General features: G+C 43.0%; 2 protein-coding genes across 2 annotated transcripts in view; one reads left to right on the top strand and one right to left on the bottom strand.

Moving 5' to 3' along the window:
• The window catches only part of LOC308316016 (transcriptional regulator QRICH1-like), a 42,658-nt gene extending 36,713 nt beyond the window's left edge, over positions 1–5,945 (top strand). Inside the window, exon 16 of the mRNA XM_080764334.1 lies at positions 4,130–5,945. Coding sequence (XP_080620460.1) covers positions 4,130–4,322 — 193 coding nt within the window. The 3' untranslated portion in view covers positions 4,323–5,945. The remainder of the gene's footprint in view (positions 1–4,129) is intronic.
• Positions 5,946–9,294: 3,349 nt separating this feature from the next.
• Positions 9,295–15,836, bottom strand: LOC308315188 (receptor-type tyrosine-protein phosphatase beta-like). Its single transcript, XM_080763031.1, has 11 exons — positions 15,775–15,836; positions 15,263–15,362; positions 14,306–14,396; positions 13,668–13,744; positions 12,539–12,673; positions 11,865–11,952; positions 11,738–11,775; positions 11,117–11,277; positions 10,873–11,008; positions 9,700–9,770; positions 9,295–9,560 (listed from the first exon to the last, which is right to left on the bottom strand). The coding sequence occupies exons 1-11, from the start codon at positions 15,777–15,779 to the stop codon at positions 9,329–9,331; spliced, it is 1,134 nt and encodes a 377-aa protein (XP_080619157.1). The 5' UTR covers positions 15,780–15,836; the 3' UTR covers positions 9,295–9,328.
• Positions 15,837–18,136: the final 2,300 nt, after the last annotated feature.

The raw sequence follows: 18,136 nt of genomic DNA, 5'->3' as shown, positions 1-18,136 counted from the left end.
ATATATTTATAACTTCTACCTCTTCAAATGGTACATTTATATATTTATAACTTCTACCTCTTCAAATGGTACATTTCATATTTCATATTTATAACTTCTACCTCTTTAAATGGTATATTTATATATTTATAACTTCTACCTCTTCAAATGGTACATTTCATATTTCATATTAATAACTTCTACCTCTTCAAATGGTACACTCGCACCGGAAGTTGGATGAATACACGGCAGTGGATGGGAGCCCGCTGGACATCTTGTAAACAAACATTATTTATGAACGATAGCGACCTTTGTCATATAATCGGTCCAGGAATATAATAGAAGACATATCACAGATTGTTTTCCGACTGGGTGTTTTTCGACTTGCTAACTGTTTAATTTTATTCAGAAATCTAAAGAGCACAGAGTATATGGCTCTGTAACCTGGTTAATAAACCAGACTAATATCGCACGGACCGCGGGATATTAGTCTGGGGAGAATCAGCTTGGATTTAATTTCCAGGGCGGCGGGTTGAAACTTTTTCTCTTTGACACAATTGGTCAGAGCTACTGTCAGTCAAAGGTCTCAAGCATTGAAAGTCACTGTACCAAAGCCCGCCCATATTGCATACCGTGTCCCTATTGGCCGCCCCATTTCTCTGGTGTAGGAAATGGGCGTACAATTGAGCCTCTCCAGACCGTAATCCGCCGGCAGGCTTTTTTTTTTTTGCTAACGGCTGATTCGGTCTGGTTTATTAACCAGGCTAATGGCTCTGGGCTGCATGGGCTTAACCTGACTCCGCCAGCTGGGGGCAGTATTGGGTTCACAATCCTGCCTCCAAAAGCCCATAGGCCTATATTGTTTTTAATTCATCAACATTACAAACTAAATAACGCTTAAAAAATGTTGAGAATAAAGGATTTTGCAATATTACAAGTCAGTGGCGTTTGATGAAATACTTTAGTATTAGTAAAAGTAAAAGTTGCCTAGCAGTATCACAATGTAATAATTATGCTCTGGTGGTTAGGTTTCAGAATACATACGCAAATTAACAGTAGCCTTAGGACCAACCTGCCTAGTATAACACAACAGTGGTTTTAAGTAGTACAACGTAATAGTAGTCTAGTAATAATAACTAATAATTGTAGTGAAAGTATAATATCTGCATGTGAAATGTAGAGGTAATAATAAACGATTTAAGTGCCATGTGTCCCTCAAAATATAGTAGGCATAGCCATACCTTAAAGAAGTTAATGCTTGCCCTATCAACTCCAGACTTTGCCTTATTCAGTTTCGAGTTAAATATGAATGAATGAATGAATGACTGGCTAAATGAAATGACTATATAGTGCACTGTGTACTTCATCTTGAGAGAATACGTTTTTCTTGAAAAACAAAGAGAAGCATTTTAACCCATTCTGAACGGGAACCCATTTTCGTGTTAGCATCATGTTATGCTTTAGCTATTGAAACAAATAGCAGATCTACAAGCTCATAGCGCGCCACCGAGTGGCGCGCTATGAGCTTGTAGGTCTGCTATTTTTGAAAAATCAAAGAACGACTGACATTTTTTAGAATCTGATCTCAGGTCAGAATGGGTTAATCAGGGGGCACAGTGGCACAGTTGGTAGTGCTGTCGCCTCACAGCTAGAAGGTCCTGGGTTCGATTCCCGCTGGGAACGTTGTGGGCACTGGCGGCGTGTTCCCTCCTCCGCGTCATCAGTGCCCATACCCGAGGCGGGGGTTGGCGATAGGGCCTTTCTGTGTGGAGTTTGCATGTTCTCCCCGTGTCCCCTAGGGTAGATACCCTCACAAAAATATGCCGTAATCCTGGTCTCTAAAACTACCTCCCCCTGGCCAGCCGGGGCGCCTGATGGAGGGGAAAGGAACTGGTCCGAATAACGTGTCCCTTCCACGCGCTACGTCCGGCCGGGGAAATTCCCCTCTGTCAGGTGAAAAAAGAAGCAGCTTGGACTCCTCATGCATAGAAGAAGGCATGAGGTCAGTCCGCTGCCCCCCCCCAGGTTGGCAGAGGAAGTGTAGCGCCCAGGATTACTTAGATAATTGGCACTGGGTGAAAAGAAAAACTGGGTTACAAAATCGTGGGATAAAAATGTATTTAAAAAAAAAAAGAATGGGTTAATCAGATCAGTGTGTGTCCAGTGGAAACCTCGTATGAATCTGATCTCAGGTCAGAATGGGTTAATAAGGTTTATTTGAGTAGAAGCACCTAATGGACAGGATGGTGTCATGGTGATTTTCTTTTACTGGTACCACGGAACGTGACGCATGCGTGCATGTGCGCATCGCATCGTGACAGTTTTCTGAAAAAGCTATTTTTCTATGTCAGTCGTTCTTCGATTTAAAAAAAAAATAGCAGACCCGAGTGGCGCGCTACGAGCTTGTAGATCTGATATCTTTCAATAGCTAAAGCATAACGTAATGCCAACACCAAAAGGGGATCCCGCCCAAAATGGGTTAAATATTGTATGAGTTTTAGACACAAACAAAACACAAAAGTAGACTTAAAATGGTCAGACAAACATCTTTACTGAACACTACAGCGAAACTAAAAGCTTTGCTTTGGACGAATATATCTGTAAGTGTTCTGTGATGGAGGAGAATACCACACAGCAGCAGCAGCCTCTGGAGCCATAGCAGTCCACACTGCTGTAAGTTACCGGCTACGTGCGCTCACAGTCACCGCTCAGGTAGAAGCTGTTTTTCAACAGCCAAAAGTGTCAAATAATGTTTTAGGAGCTGTTTCTCAACAACCAAAAGTGTCAAATCATGGTTAGAAGCTGTTTCTCAACAACCAAAAGTGTCAAATAATGGTTAGAAGCTGTTTTTCAACACCCAAAAGTGTCAAATAATGTTTTAGGAGCTGTTTCTCAACAGCCAAAATTGTCAAATAGTGGCCATTCGGCAGGGTACTTGACACGGTGTGAAAATAGGGGGAGATGGGTGTCGGTAAGCCTAGACCACTGGGTACTTGGTGGTGACTTCAAGACAGTAGAAAGTAATGTGTGATGTCTTCTGTTATGTTGTACAGAAGCGTTTATTTTACAATGGTCTCAATCATTCAGAAAGTGTTTATTTATATGCTTGTCTATACTTTGCTCCATTTACTTCAATATTCCACTAGTCAGTCAGTCAGTGTCTGCTTCAGTTTGTGACCAATCTGCCGGCTGGAATTGCAGACAGTCTTCATGTTCAGAAATATACTTTGTGTAATTTTATAGGGCTATCCAAAGTGCACAGTGTACACATCGAGAAGCAACACAGCAGACAATAATGTGTTAATATGTCTTCTGTTATTTTCCAGAAATTATTATTTTACAATGGTCACAAACGTTCAGAAATAGAGTTTGTTCGTGTGCTTGTCCACTCGGCTCCATTCACTCCAATGCAATCCCAGCGGTTTCGGCAGCAGATTTGGCACACACTGTGACCAATCTGCCGGCTTGAATTGCAAGGTAGAGAAAATGACGTTGGCGTCTTTTCCTTCTCTAGCTTTCTTGGCGTGCGATAGCTAATCGCTACAGCACGTTGAAATGTTCTAATGTGTGTTGTCTCCCCCCTCCCCCTCCCCAACTCCTCCTTTCTCTGTGTCTCTGTCTCTCTCTCACACACACACACACACACACACACACACACAGTCTATCGTGAGTCATCTTTTTGTTATCGCTATTAGTCTTAGCTATTCAATATTCTATGAGTATAAAATATATATTTTTTAACTGAGCTTGAGTCAATTCCTGCTGAGTTTATATATCTGATATTTTTTAATCTAAAACAACACAGATGCTTTTATCTGCTAATATCTATGATATTGTAGATCTAATATCTAATGTACTTGGAGACATTGTGAGCTTGTAGATCGGCTATTTTGGGGCGACTGTTACATGTTGAGGTGACACTGATTGACTAAGATATCAAAGATTGTCAATCCCCTGAAACAATCGCTAAAGAAAATACATCATTGTTTAGTTCCACCTCTGTTTATCTACATCCATTAGTTCCATGTCCTACTCGCGTAACATGCATTAGTTCCAGCTCTGCTCGCGTACATCGGTTAGTTCCATTAGTTCCTATTACATCCTCTTCCTCTCTTACGTACTTCCTCTTCCTCTCTGGTTCTCCTTCCAGTCCGCAGACCGCTAAGGGCCGTAACGACACCTTCTACCTGACCCCGGAGCCCGTGGTGGCGCCCAACAGCCCCATCTGGTACTCCGCTAACGCCATGCCGCGAGAGACCCTGGAGCACATGCTGGCTCGCATCCTGCTGGTCCGCGAGATACAAGACACGCAGGTGGCCATGATGTCTGCCAACTGCCACTAGCACACTGCCCCCCGGTGGCCTGGAGGGGAGATGCAGGACAGCCAGGTGGCCATGATGTAACACTCATAGATATTTAAATAAATCGATGGCTCATTGGCCGCTGCAGTCCGTTGGAGAGACCTCATTGGCCGCTGCAGTCCGTTGGAGAGACCTCATTGGCTGCTGCAGTCCGTTGGAGCGACCTCATTGGCCGCTGCAGTTCGATGGAGCGACCTCATTGGCCGCTGCAGTTGGATGGAGCGATGCGTGTCCAGTGTAAAGGGCTTCACACACCGTCTGCCAACGGCGCGCGTCAAAACAGCCGCCTCCGTTCGACGCGCGCTGACGCTCCGATAGAAACCAGTTCTATGTTCCAGGCGTCGCTGCGCGGCGGCGCGCCCGGTGTGTGTGTCGGGCTTCAGACGGACGTCACGCTGCGGCGCTGCCAAAGCAAAGTGCCGCTGGGAAAGAGGGAGTCACGCCTGCTCTGATTGGCCGACCGAACTTCCCCTTCCGTTACGCACACGGAAGCGCTTCCGCTTTCCTTCGCAAGGAATCTGAGGAAAGCTTTGCCTCGTGTTGCCTCACGACTCACGAGGCACGCCCCAGAGCCTCCATGTTGCCCTGGGTTAGGGTTAGCCCTAACCCTAACCCTAGAGAGAGAGAGAGACGCCCCAGAGCCTTATGGTCTGTTGTGTGAAGACGAGGACTCCTCCTTAGCGCTGTGCGTCTGTAACGTACCGTACCGGTCTGTTGTGTGAAGACGAGGACTCTTCCTTAGCGCTGTGCGTCTGTAACGTACCGGTCTGTTGTGTGAAGACGAGGACTCCTCCTTAGCGCTGTGCGTCTGTAACGTACCGTACCGGTCTGTTGTGTGAAGACGAGGACTCTTCCTTAGCGCTGTGCGTCTGTAACGTACCGCACCGGTCTGTTGTGTGAAGACGAGGACTCTTCCTTAGCGCTGTGCGTCTGTAACGTACCGTACCGGTCTGTTGTGTGAAGACGAGGACTCCTCCTTAGCTCTGTGCGTCTGTAACGTACCGTACCGGTCTGTTGTGTGAAGACGAGGACTCCTCCTTAGCGCTGTGCGTCTGTAACGTACCGTACCGGTCTGTTGTGTGAAGACGAGGACTCCTCCTTAGCGCTGTGCGTCTGTAACGTACCGCACCGGTCTGTTGTGTGAAGACGAGGACTCCTCCTTAGCGCTGTGCGTCTGTAACGTAACGTACCATACCGTACCGTACGGGTGTTCTCCCTCACACACACACAACTGCCGTCTAAACTCCAGTAAGAATACTACAATTAAAATATTTTTTGCTACTCTGCAAAACAAAACAATAGGCTCTGGGGTGTGTGTGTCTCTGATTGTGCAAACCACTGGTTTTTAGACATCAAAGGGATTCCTGTATGTGTTTATAGACACATTTATACGTAACAATATGAAGACCGTTTTATTTTGATATTTCGCTAGAGGAACTATTAGCCCCTTGGTTTTGGTTTTCAACGGGGTCCTTTTGTCCAGAAACAGACCATGTGTAGATGACATGTTTCCACCTAATCATATTTCAACCCTAACCTGCACGTGATTTATATTAGGTTTGTTTTGCCAAAGGATGTAGTGTCCATTTCTTTTTTTAATATCTTTATTGGACCCGAACTCTTAATTTAAAATGTTATATATATTTTTTTTAATAACGTGTTGGTTATCCTGGCTATGGAATAATCGTACATTGTTCATTGCTTGTTTAGTTTATTTTTTGTAATTTGTATAAATGTAAATGTGTATATCTAGGTTTCTCCATCGTGTTATTATTCTGGTCATAGAGTCCAGACCTAGAGTCCTCAGTGTAACAGCAGATCTACAAGCTCAAAATATGTTACATTGTGACGCGTTTTGAGCTTGTAGATCTGCTATTTGTTTTGCTTACTTTTTGCTCCATACAGCCGATTGCAGCTCCCTGCAACACAGAGGATAGCCACCAGAGAGAGCACTTCTGCTGTTGTATTGTATTATTTTTTATTACAATACAGTGCTATAATCAGTATAATCTGAAACTACATTCTGATTGGATCAAACTGGTATCCCTGACCTGCATGAAAAGACATGTTCTCTTTAAGAGAACAAACACTTTCCATAATGATAGAAAGTTATATGTAACCCTATTTAACACGACAAAAGAAAATCTCTTAACTGCACAGCATACATTATGTAATGTTTCTATTATGTAATGTTTGTATTCTACTCTGAGCTGCTGTAGTTTAGTGACTAAATGCTCATCTAACAATAGGTGTTGGATTACAGCCGAGTGAAGTCTGCCCTGTAGAACCAGTTCAACCAGACGTCTGCTGTAATGAAGGCCTGGGAACTAAAGCACCAGGACTCTGTTCTTATAGCCTCGTTTTAGATCTGTAATGAAGGGGTTGACACTAAGGTCTCAGAGGCCTGTTCTTATAGCCTCGTTTTAGATCTGTAATGAAGGGGTTGACACTAAGGTCTCAGAGGCCTGGGCAAGTAGCCTACAGGTCATGTTCTACTTGCCCAAATGACCACTTGCCCGGTCGGGTAACCTGAAAGCAAAATCCCACCTGCCAAAAGTTTTATTTAGCTGGGCAGGTGGGCAACCCTTACTGTTCTATTTAGCTGCCAGGGGCAGGTGGGCAACCCTTAGTGTTTTATTTACCTGCCAGGGGCAGGTGGGCAACCCTTAGTGTTTTATTTAGCTGCCAGGGGCAGGTGGGCGACCCTTAGTGTTCTATTTAGCTGCCAGGGGGCAGGTGGGCGACCCTTAGTGTTTTATTTAGCTGCCAGGGGCAGGTGGGCAACCCTTAGTGTTTTATTTAGCTGCCAGGGGCAGGTGGGCAACCCTTAGTGTTTTATTTAGCTGCCAGGGGCAGGTGGGCGACCCTTGGTGTTCTATTTAGCTGCCAGGGGGCAGGTGGGCGACCCTTAGTGTTCTATTTAGCTGCCAGGGGCAGGTGGGCGACCCTTAGTGTTTTATTTAGCTGCCAGGGGCAGGTGGGCGACCTGCAATCTGATAACCAGAGGAGAGCAACGGACTGACCTCATGCTTCCTTCTATGCATGAGTGAGCAGGACGCGTCTTATCACCTGATGGGGGAAACAACCAGTCCCTTTAGAAGTGTACTTTCTATAGTATAAACTAAGCCTTTTGAGACTTCACACAGCTTTACCTCCATTCAACCCATTCTGACCTGAGATCAGATTCTAAAAATGAGTCAGTCGCTCTTCGATCTTTCAAAAATAGTAGAACTACAAGCTATGAGCTTGTAGATCTGCTATTTTTCAATAGCTAAAGCACAAAATGGGTTAATAATAATAATAATTAGACAATATAATGCCCGTTCCATTCCTATACGGATTACATTAAGCAACGTTAAACGACATTAAAGTTTTGCCACTCATTTATGAATGCACATAAACCCTGTATGGATGCATCCTGTTAAAGGATAATTCCATACTAGAATGCTTTCTTACCTTTCTTTGTAGTTATGTCCCCACCAAAGTCCAGGTGTTATTTTGTGCAAAAGCTCCTTATTGGCTATTTCCCCTACCATAAGCCCTACATGAATTGCATTGAATGGGGCTATGGGGTGTTGTGCTAATTTGCTTATTTCCATCGCTCAAAATTATAATTTCTTTGTATATATCCTCTCTTCATAATGTAAATAATATCCAAAGCGGCACACTTTACTACTTCTTTCGATGGAAATAAGCTAATTAGCATAACACCCCATAGCCCCATTCAATTCCCATTCTATGCAATGCAATTCATTGAGGGCTTATGGTAGGGAAAATAGCCAATAAGGATTTTTTGCACAAAAAAACACCTGGACCTCTTTGGTGGGGACGTAACGACTACAAAGAAAGATAAGAAAGCATTCTAGCATGGAATTCTCCTTTAATGTCAACAAACAGAAACAACAGCAGTAAAAATGATTGAATGGTTCAAAATCAGAATAAGGAAATACACTTTTAAAATGAACAATATTATATACAATCCCTAAACTAAGCACACATTTATACAATCCCTAAAGTTTACTAAGAAGCACACATTTATACAATCCCTAAAGTTTACTAAGAAGCACACTTTAATGAGAAGTGAGAGTAAAGGTTGATGAATGGAAGTGCTGTCCCATTCCTTTCATGCCATTTGGAGTCGACTGTCTCTCAGAGCACTTTAACCAATTCTGACCTGAGATCAGATTCACTGTGTCTCTCTGAGAGCACTTTAAAACCACCTCCATAAGTCACACTGCAGGCTCTCTCGCTCTCTCTCTCCATCTCTCTCTCCCTCTCTCTCTCCCCCCCCCCCCCTCTCTCTCCCCCCCCCCCCCCCCCCCCCCCCCCCCTCTCTCTCGTGTCCCCATACAGTAAATCCATAATGGTTCAAGGCTTTATGGAGGATGTTGGAACTGGGCCAACAATGTCTACCGTTTTAAGTCCCAGACAGACATGACTGTTGAGTGACGTGTTTAATAGACCGGCTGTGTTTCTGTGCATCGTGTAGCTTCACCTGCCCTAGCCTCCACGACCTTAGGTCAAAGGTTAAACTAGCCTCCACGACCTTAGGTCAAAGGTCAACCTAGGACTACCTTACAGGCGTGTGCAAAGGCTCAACTCATGTAACTTAGATAGTAGATCTATAGATACTCACAGCTTCACTATACACATATTCTACTGTTAGACAGATATTAGGTTCTTAGCTTGCCTATGATACCTGATGACTGTTTCTATTGTACCCTAATTGTCCAGAATATAATAACACTTCTTTCCAATGGAAATATCCTAAAAACAGGGTTGTATTATAATCGGGGACTAGACTTTGACATTCAATGTTATTTTTCCACACATTAAATTGCTCTTGAAAGACGGGGGGGTTGTCTTACAATAAGAGCGGTCTTATATTTGGCACAATACGGTATGTGATATGTATCACCATGTGTTGTCCTTTCTCACAGTAAATCACTCTGATAAATGAATACATTGTAAATGTTCAGAAGGCGAGTCTAGCTTTGTGGACTGAAGGTCACATGAGCAGAAGGGGAGGAGGAGGAGGAAGGCAGGATCCTCCTCAGAAAGTTCCCCGGGTTGGTCAGGATGCTCTGCAGAGAGTTCTGGACCGTCTGGAGCTGAGGAGAGAGTTGCTCACTGCGGGATCGTCTTCTCGCTCTGCCTCCTCCTCCCCCTCCTCCTCCTCCTCCCCCTCGGCCTGAAGAGGAGCTGTGCTGCTCCTGTGGACTGTAGAGACAGAGAGATAACGGTATTAGTTTAAACACACCATCTATTAAAACCTGACGTATATTAGTCTGCTCCATTCATTATGCTGTAGATATTTAACATTATTATACTGTGGATATTTAACATTAATTATTCTCACCGAGCAGAGATTCCCTGAGATCCTCTTCTGAGCCACTGGAGGAGACACTGATGGACGAGAATGTACTGCTCCTGAACACACACACACACACACACACACACACATTTGAAATGTTTATTTATGTCCACATAATGAGAAGTACAGGAATACCTTGTTACTGTACAAAGGACATAAACACTGCCAGTGCAGTTTGACAGTGGGAGAGCAGCCAGTTACAACGTGCATGGATGGCAAAGCATCGTTACATACAGTACAGCTGACATGTCGGACACAGGGCAGCATCGTTACATACAGTACAGCTGACATGTCGGACACAGGGCAGCATCGTTACATACAGTACAGCTGACATGTGGGACACAGGACAGCATCGTTACATACAGTACAGCTGACATGTCGGACACAGGACAGCATCGTTACATACAGTACAGCTGACATGTCAGACACAGGACAGCATCGTTACATACAGTTCAGCTGACATGTCGGACACAGGACAGCATCGTTACATACAGTACAGCTGACATGTCGGACACAGGACAGCATCGTTACATACAGTACAGCTGACATGTCGGACACAGGACAGCATCGTTACATACAGTACAGCTGACATGTCAGACACAGGACAGCATCGTTACATACAGTACAGCTGACATGTCGGACACAGGACAGCATCGTTACATACAGTACAGCTGACATGTCGGACACAGGGCAGCATCGTTACATACAGTACAGCTGACATGTCGGACACAGGACAGCATCGTTACATACAGTACAGCTGACATGTCAGACACAGGACAGCATCGTTACATACAGTACAGCAGACATAAATCATGGATAAAGGAAACCCACCTCTTCAGACTCCATGGCCCGTAGCACTTGCCCTAGCCTCGCCCCTTAGATAGCACTTCATGTAGACTTGGATAGTATTTTAGACAGACTTATAGCTCGTTACGTAGACGGCACTAGAATTGCATTTTATGTAGTCATAGCACTTTATAGTACACATAGTTATCATAAATACAATTTGTGGTTCAGTGTCTTTGCCCAAGGACACTTCGACAGGTAGACGAGTGGAGGAGCCGGGATTCGAACCGCCGACCCAGGGATCATTGGACGACCTGCTCTACCTCCTGAGGGGTTACAGGTCAGGGGTCATGGGGGGGGGGGGGTACTTACCAGCGTCTGGACCATCCACATACGATGTCGTCTCAGATCCTCCACCGCCGCTCTGACGTCAGGCCAGACTCCTCGAGAACACAGCTGGGTCAGCCACAGCAACGACACCATGACCCCTGACCTGCCCACCCCCGCACTGTGGAACCAATCAGAGGAGAGAACACAGCTGGGTCAGCCACAGCAACGATACCATGATGACCCCTGACCTGCCACTGTGGACCAATCGGAGAAGAGAACAGCCCACCTGCAGTGAACCACGGCCGGCCCCAGCCGAGGGGAGGAGTCCAGGTGTCTGCGGACGACCTCCGTCAGAGCGAGGAGAGAGGAGGGGTCTCTGGGGACCCCCTGGTCAGGCCAGGAGGGGTAGTGGTAGTGGGTAAGGGTCCTGTCTGTGGTGCAGCCCCTCTGAAACACACACACACACACACACATACACTGTCAGTACTGTCTGTGGTACAGCCTCTCTGAAACACACACACACACACTGTCAGTACTGTCTGTGATTCAGATTCAGATTCAGATACCTTTATTAGCCATTTGTGTATACACACATAGGAATTTGTTTTGACGTAAACATGAGTGCATTCAATTATTTTTTCACAAATGTGGTACAGCCTCTCTGAAACACACACACACACACACTGTCAGTACTGCCTGTGGTACAGCCTCTCTGAAACACACACACACACACACACACTGTCAGTACTGTCTGTGGTACAGCCTCTCTGAAACACACACACTGTCAGTAGTGGTAGTAACTCCCGGTGCACGCGTCGCGCCAGCCTCTAAACTGCATGATGTGAGAATAACTCTGATTCTTTAAATATGACATCTGTAGCACAGAACGTTCCTGGTGTATCCTCACCTGTCTCAGGTGAATGCTGGTGGTGAAATAATGCGGACCTTGTTAGGGGTTATAGGGGGTAGGGTTTAGGGGCTAGGGGGTAGGGTTACCTGTCTCAGGTGGATGCTGGTGGTGAAATAATGCGGACCTTGCTGCTTTCTGGACAGCGTTGTAACCTGAATGGATCCGTGCCACACCGAGCCTGCTTCCAGTGGCCAGTATTGATCACACAGAATCTATAGAAACACATCGATATGATAGATCAGTATTGATTACCTAGAATCTATAGAAACGGATCAATATGATACTGTAGATCAGTATTGATTACCTAGAATCTATAGAAACGGATCAATATGATACTGTAGATCAGTATTGATTACCTAGAATCTATAGAAACAGATCGATATGATAGATCAGTATTGATTACCTAGAATCTATAGAAACAGATCGATATGATAGATCAGTATTGATTACCTAGAATCTATAGAAACGGATCGATATGATAGATCAGTATTGATTACCTAGAATCTATAGAAACAGATCGATATGATAGATCAGTATTGATTACCTAGAATCTATAGAAACAGATCAATATGATAGATCAGTATTGATTACGTAGAATCCAGGAACATGATAAGAGCTCCAGCATGCTATAGGATTCTTACAGATTTTCACACATTTGCCACAATAATATAATAAAACAGCACATAAGTATAGTAGCTACTAGCTAATTGGAAGTAGCTTATATTGATTGATTATATTGTTTTTTTACGCACGCACGCACACACACACACACACACACACACACAGCTTGTGTCTCACTGTGTCTTTGCTTCTGGTCGCTGTAACCATGACGATAACGGAGACACTTTGTTCCCAAACCATCCTCCAGAAGTCAGCCATGGTGTTCCTGAGAGGACCCTGAGTACAGACGAAGTCCCTCTCTGTTCCTCCTCCCTAAAATATATATATATACATTATTATACACATTATAATACACTGTATAACTCCATGGTGTTCCTGAGAGGACCCTGAGTCTCTGTTCCTCCTCCCTAAAATATACATTATAATACACTTTATAACTCCATGGTGTTCCTGAGAGGACCCTGAGTACAGGCGAAGTCCCTCTCTGTTCCTCCTCCCTAAAATATACATTATTATACACTTTATAATATATATATAATATAAATGTACAAAGCTGATGTAGTCAGAGGTTAGTAATAGTATAGAGTGTTGCAGTCCCGCCCCCTACCAGGGCCCAGGAAATGATTATCCGTTCATTTCCCTCATCGACATTTCAAAAAGTATTTATTTAAAGACCTTTTAAGCCTCGTACGAAGCCAAACTGGAGTTGTGACAAATCATGACAACACACACAATATTTTGGACCAAACAAATAATTACAAAGAAGAAAAACAACAAAGAAAGTGTTGTAACCTGCCGTTTTTTTTCTACTTTCTAATTCTTTGTTTGGCCCGAAATATTGTGTGTGTCGTCATGATTTGTCACGACAAGAGTTGGCTTCGTACGACGCTTAAAAGGTCTTTAAATAAATTAAATAAGAACTGCCTATGGGGAAATGCATTGCGTTTTCATTTCCTGGGCCGTCCGTTGTTCTGAAAGGGGGAGGGACTGCGCCGCTCTACAGTAATAGTGCAGTACTATATACTATACTAGTTAATGTACTCACAGGTACAAAGCTTGCATTGATGTAGTCAGAGGTTAGGTTAGGGTAACGTTAGTACTAGTATAGTAGTAGTACAGTAGTAGTACTCACAGGTACAAAGCTTGCATTGATGTAGTCAGAGGTTAGGTTAGGGTAACGTTAGTACTAGTATAGTAGTAGTACAGTAGTAGTACTCACAGGTACAAAGCTTGCATTGATGTAGTCAGAGGTTAGGTTAGGGTAACGTTAGTACTAGTATAGTAGTAGTACAGTAGTAGTACTCACAGGTACAAAGCTTGCATTGATGTAGTCAGAGTGAGGCTGCTGCTCTTGGAGTGACAGTCGGACTCGACAGTGGTCATCTATACAATAAATACACAATAATACAATTCATAAATAATGAGTTTAATCCATTTTGGGCGGGAACCCCTTTTGGTGTCAGCATCATGTCGTGCTTTAGCTATTGAAAAACAGCAGATCTACAAGCTCATAGCGCGCCACCAGCTTATAGGTCTGCTATTGTTTTTTAATCGAAGAACGACTGACATAGAAACATAGCTTTTTCAGAAAACTCAGGATGTAGAAGATATTTTTAGAATCTGATCTCAGGTCAAAATGGATTAATGTGTACTCTACTCACAGCTAGTTTAATGTGTACTTAGTACAGCTAGTATTTAGTGTTTACTCACAGGTATTTAGTGTGTACTCACAGCTAGTATTTAGTGTGTACTCACAGCTAGTATTTAGTGTGTAGTACTCACAGCTAGTATTTAGTGTGTAGTACTCACAGCTAGTATTTAGTGTGTAGTACTCACAGGCGCTAGTATTTAGTGTGTAGTACTCACAGCTAGTATTTAGTGTGTAGTACTCACAGCTAGTATTTAGTGTGTAGTACTCACAGCTAGTATTTAGTGTGTACTCACAGGGTAAAATGGTGGGGTAGCGGTTCTTGTCCCGGTTGGACTCCAGACTCCCGACCCGAGTGGACAGTTCTTTACCAACGTCATTTAACTCCTTAAAACACAACAAGAGAATAGTTAAGGTACATTCTAGTGGTATTAGTAGTAGTTAGTTAGTCGTTTTAGTGGTATTAATAATCTGCTGATATTCTGCCTGAACTAAATTATTTAGTGTGACTGTAGTGAGATAAGAGAGGTTTCTGCCTGATAGCAACGATATGCTGTAAACGCTGTTTCTATACATGAGACAGTAATATGTACATTGTACTGTTTAGCCAGCCAGCCAGCCAGTCAGTCAGCCAGCCAGCCAGCCAGTCAGTCAGTCAGCCAGCCAGCCAGTCAGTCAGTCAGTCAGTCAGTCAGTCGTCAGTCAGTCAGTCAGCCAGCCAGCCAGTCAGTCAGTCAGCCAGTCAGTCAGCCAGCCAGTCAGTCAGTCAGTCAGTCAGCCAGTCAGTCAGCCAGTCAGCCAGTCAGTCAGTCAGTCAGTCACTTTATGTGTTGCTCTTGCCAGCGCTCTGTAAACGATGCACCTTATCAGTTACTATAATTATCTACTTCTGTTCTAACGTTCCTCATTCCATTATGTTTGTCTTTCCTTTCTTCAGACCTCGTGTGTGTATTTACTGTATTATTTACTGTATTTACTTTACTCTTATCAGGAATGTCTGACGTTTCTAGAATGTTTTCCAGTCGTTTTCCCTTTCCTGACAACATGACAGGAGTTTGTACAGAAAGGGAACTTTATTTTTACACCTCCGGAAATCAGTGATGTGACAAAACCTTAAACACACGTATACATAGCTTTAATAAAAACCTCAATGTTGTTTAGTTGAGGGTGAGTTAAACACACGTATACATAGCTTTAATAAATAGTCTAAAACACAACGCTTGTGGAATGTTCACAGTCTGAACAAACATTACCTCAAACTCCTGTTTAAAAGCTCTGTTGTCACAGGCCGCCAGAGACTGGCAGTGCAGCTGGAACTGCTGCAGGATGTGAGCTCTGGATAGAGGCTGTACCCTGAAACACATTATTAATATTATTATTATTATTATAGAGGCTGTACCCTGAAACACATTATATTATTATTAATACTACTAGACCTGTACGTGCCCGTCGGCATTGGCCTACTTGAGAACGATGCAACTTGAGAACCTAATAATACCCGTTTTAACTATCTGTCTGTGTCCCACATGGAGATCTCTGTGTCTGTCTGTCTGTGTCCCACATGGAGATCTCTGTGTCTGTCTGTCTGTCTGTCTGTCTGTCTGTGTCCCACATGGAGATCTGAGCTGAGCTTGTAGATCTGCTATATGTTCTTGCCATTCTTGGCCAAACTACAAGCTGTGAGCTTGTAGATCTGCAGTTATTAGACAGCATACGTATAGGACTTTGGGAACTACACAGCTTGAAGATGAAACATTTTCCTTACCTCATAATTCCCCTGAAGTGCTTTAGAATTTACTTAAAATAAATCATGGATATATTCCCACTGGGGGGAGGGAGAGAGAGGGGGGGGGGGGGGACAGAGAGAGAGAGAGGATAATTAGTAATAATTGTATTGGTAATAATTAGTAAAGTCATAAATAATGTGTGTTGCCTCAACAGGGCTACATGTGACACCAAACTATTGCAATAAGTAAACCACTTAAGTTCTACACGTGTGATATGTATAATATTTTATGTATATATTATTATAGTGATATTTATATATTATTTATGTGTGATATGAATTATGTCAACATGTCCTTTTTCTTATGATTTATCCTTTGAAGCTTTGAATTAGTGTCAGCTTGTTTTAAAGGCTGTAAAGCACCTCTACATGTGATGTTGTTTTAAAGCACCTCTACATGTGATGTTTTAAAGCACCTCTACATGTGATGTTGTTTTAAAGCACCTCTACATGTGATGTTGTTTTAAAGCACCTCTACATGTGATGTTGTTTTAAAGCACCTCTACATGTGATGTTGTTTTAAAGCACCTCTACATGTGATGTTGTTTTAAAGCACCTCTACATGTGATGTTGTTTTAAAGCACCTCTACATGTGATGTTGTTTTAAAGCACCTCTACATGTGATGTTGTTTTAAAGCACCTCTACATGTGATGTTGTTTTAAAGCACCTCTACATGTGATGTTGTTTTAAAGCACCTCTACATGTGATGTTGTTTTAAAGCACCTCTACATGTGATGTTGTTTTAAAGCACCTCTACATGTGATGTTGTTTTAAAGCACCTCTACATGTGATGTTGTTTTAAAGCACCTCTACATGTGATGTTGTTTTAAAGCACCTCTACATGTGATGTTGTTTTAAAGCACCTCTACATGTGATGTTGTTTTAAAGCACCTCTACATGTGATGTTGTTTTAAAGCACCTCTACATGTGATGTTGTTTTAAAGCACCTCTACGTGTGATGTTGTTTTAAAGCACCTCTACGTGTGATGTTGTTTTAAAGCACCTCTACGTGTGATGTTGTTTTAAAGCACCTCTACATGTGATGTTGTTTTAAAGCACCTCTACATGTGATGTTGTTTTAAAGCACCTCTACATGTGATGTTGTTTTAAAGCACCTCTACATGTGATGTTGTTTTAAAGCACCTCTACATGTGATGTTGTTTTAAAGCACCTCTACATGTGATGTTGTTTTAAAGCACCTCTACATGTGATGTTGACAATACAGTGAAGACTTAACAACATGAATATGAACACATGTTCTACACACAGCATTAATTATAGCCGGATCAATTAAGACTATCGTGGATGTTAGTGTTGATCCAAGACTACACAATTATCACTATTTATTTACCATGCCCTATGTGGTACTGCCCTGTGGTAATGTGTTTACCAGCCTATAGCTGTCAAAATACACAATTAAATAATCATACACATAGCGGTGTTATAATTAGTCCACCCCTGACTTGCAGCATATTCCATGGTTGCTATATTTCACATAAATTACAATATCAATTAAATAAACCCTATTATAATGTGTCTATTTCAACACTAACCTCACTCCCCACTAGGGGGCGCCTACAAAACGGGTAAACTGCTCAAACTAGTTCTGGACATTTACTTCCTCCAGTCAGAAACACAAAGAACGGATACTATAAACAAAGATAATAACTAGGGTTATAAATATAATAGTACTTAATGAATGAATCCATACCTTTCCAACTGGAGCTCTTAGTTTAAAGTCAGTGACTCCAGGCTACACACTGAGGCTAAACACAGTCATAAAACACTTAGAAACTGTCCGCTATTAAAAAATGATCTTCCTTCTCTCTCTCTCTCTCTCTCTCTCACTCTCTCAGGTACAGGTGGGCGGAGTCCAGTGTTGCCAGATTAGGGAAATAACAAGCAACAAGTATAATGAAAAGAAGCCCAAAAGAAACGACTATTTACTAGTTAACTTTAAACATGTTTGATCTTTGATGTATTTTGTTCATGTTTTTATTTATTTATTAAACCTTAGAGTTTAATAACTCTATGGTTTCGGTCTGTCTGTCTGTCTGCCTGTCTGCCTGCCTGCCTGCCTGCCTGCCTGCCTGCCTGCCTGCCTGCCTGCCTGCCTGCCTGCCTGCCTGCCTGTCTGTCTGCCTGCCTGCCTGCCTGCCTGCCTGCCTGTCTGCACTGAGAATGTTTGACGTCTAAATGCTACAGACTTTGTGTTGGAGTAAGAACGCTGCAAAGATCTGGACTGCTTGGAAGCCCTCAATATTGTCAGGTCCAACACAGTCCTACATCAAACAAAAATAGTGGTGACATTATGCAGTTACTACAGTTACAACTTTAATG

The sequence above is a fragment of the Protomyctophum bolini genome (genome assembly GCF_963924005.1).
Source record: "Protomyctophum bolini genome assembly, chromosome: 5".
Classification (NCBI taxonomy): domain Eukaryota; kingdom Metazoa; phylum Chordata; class Actinopteri; order Myctophiformes; family Myctophidae; genus Protomyctophum; species Protomyctophum bolini.
Note: the sequence above shows the minus strand (reverse complement) of the source record. Positions and strands in the feature narration are given on the sequence as shown.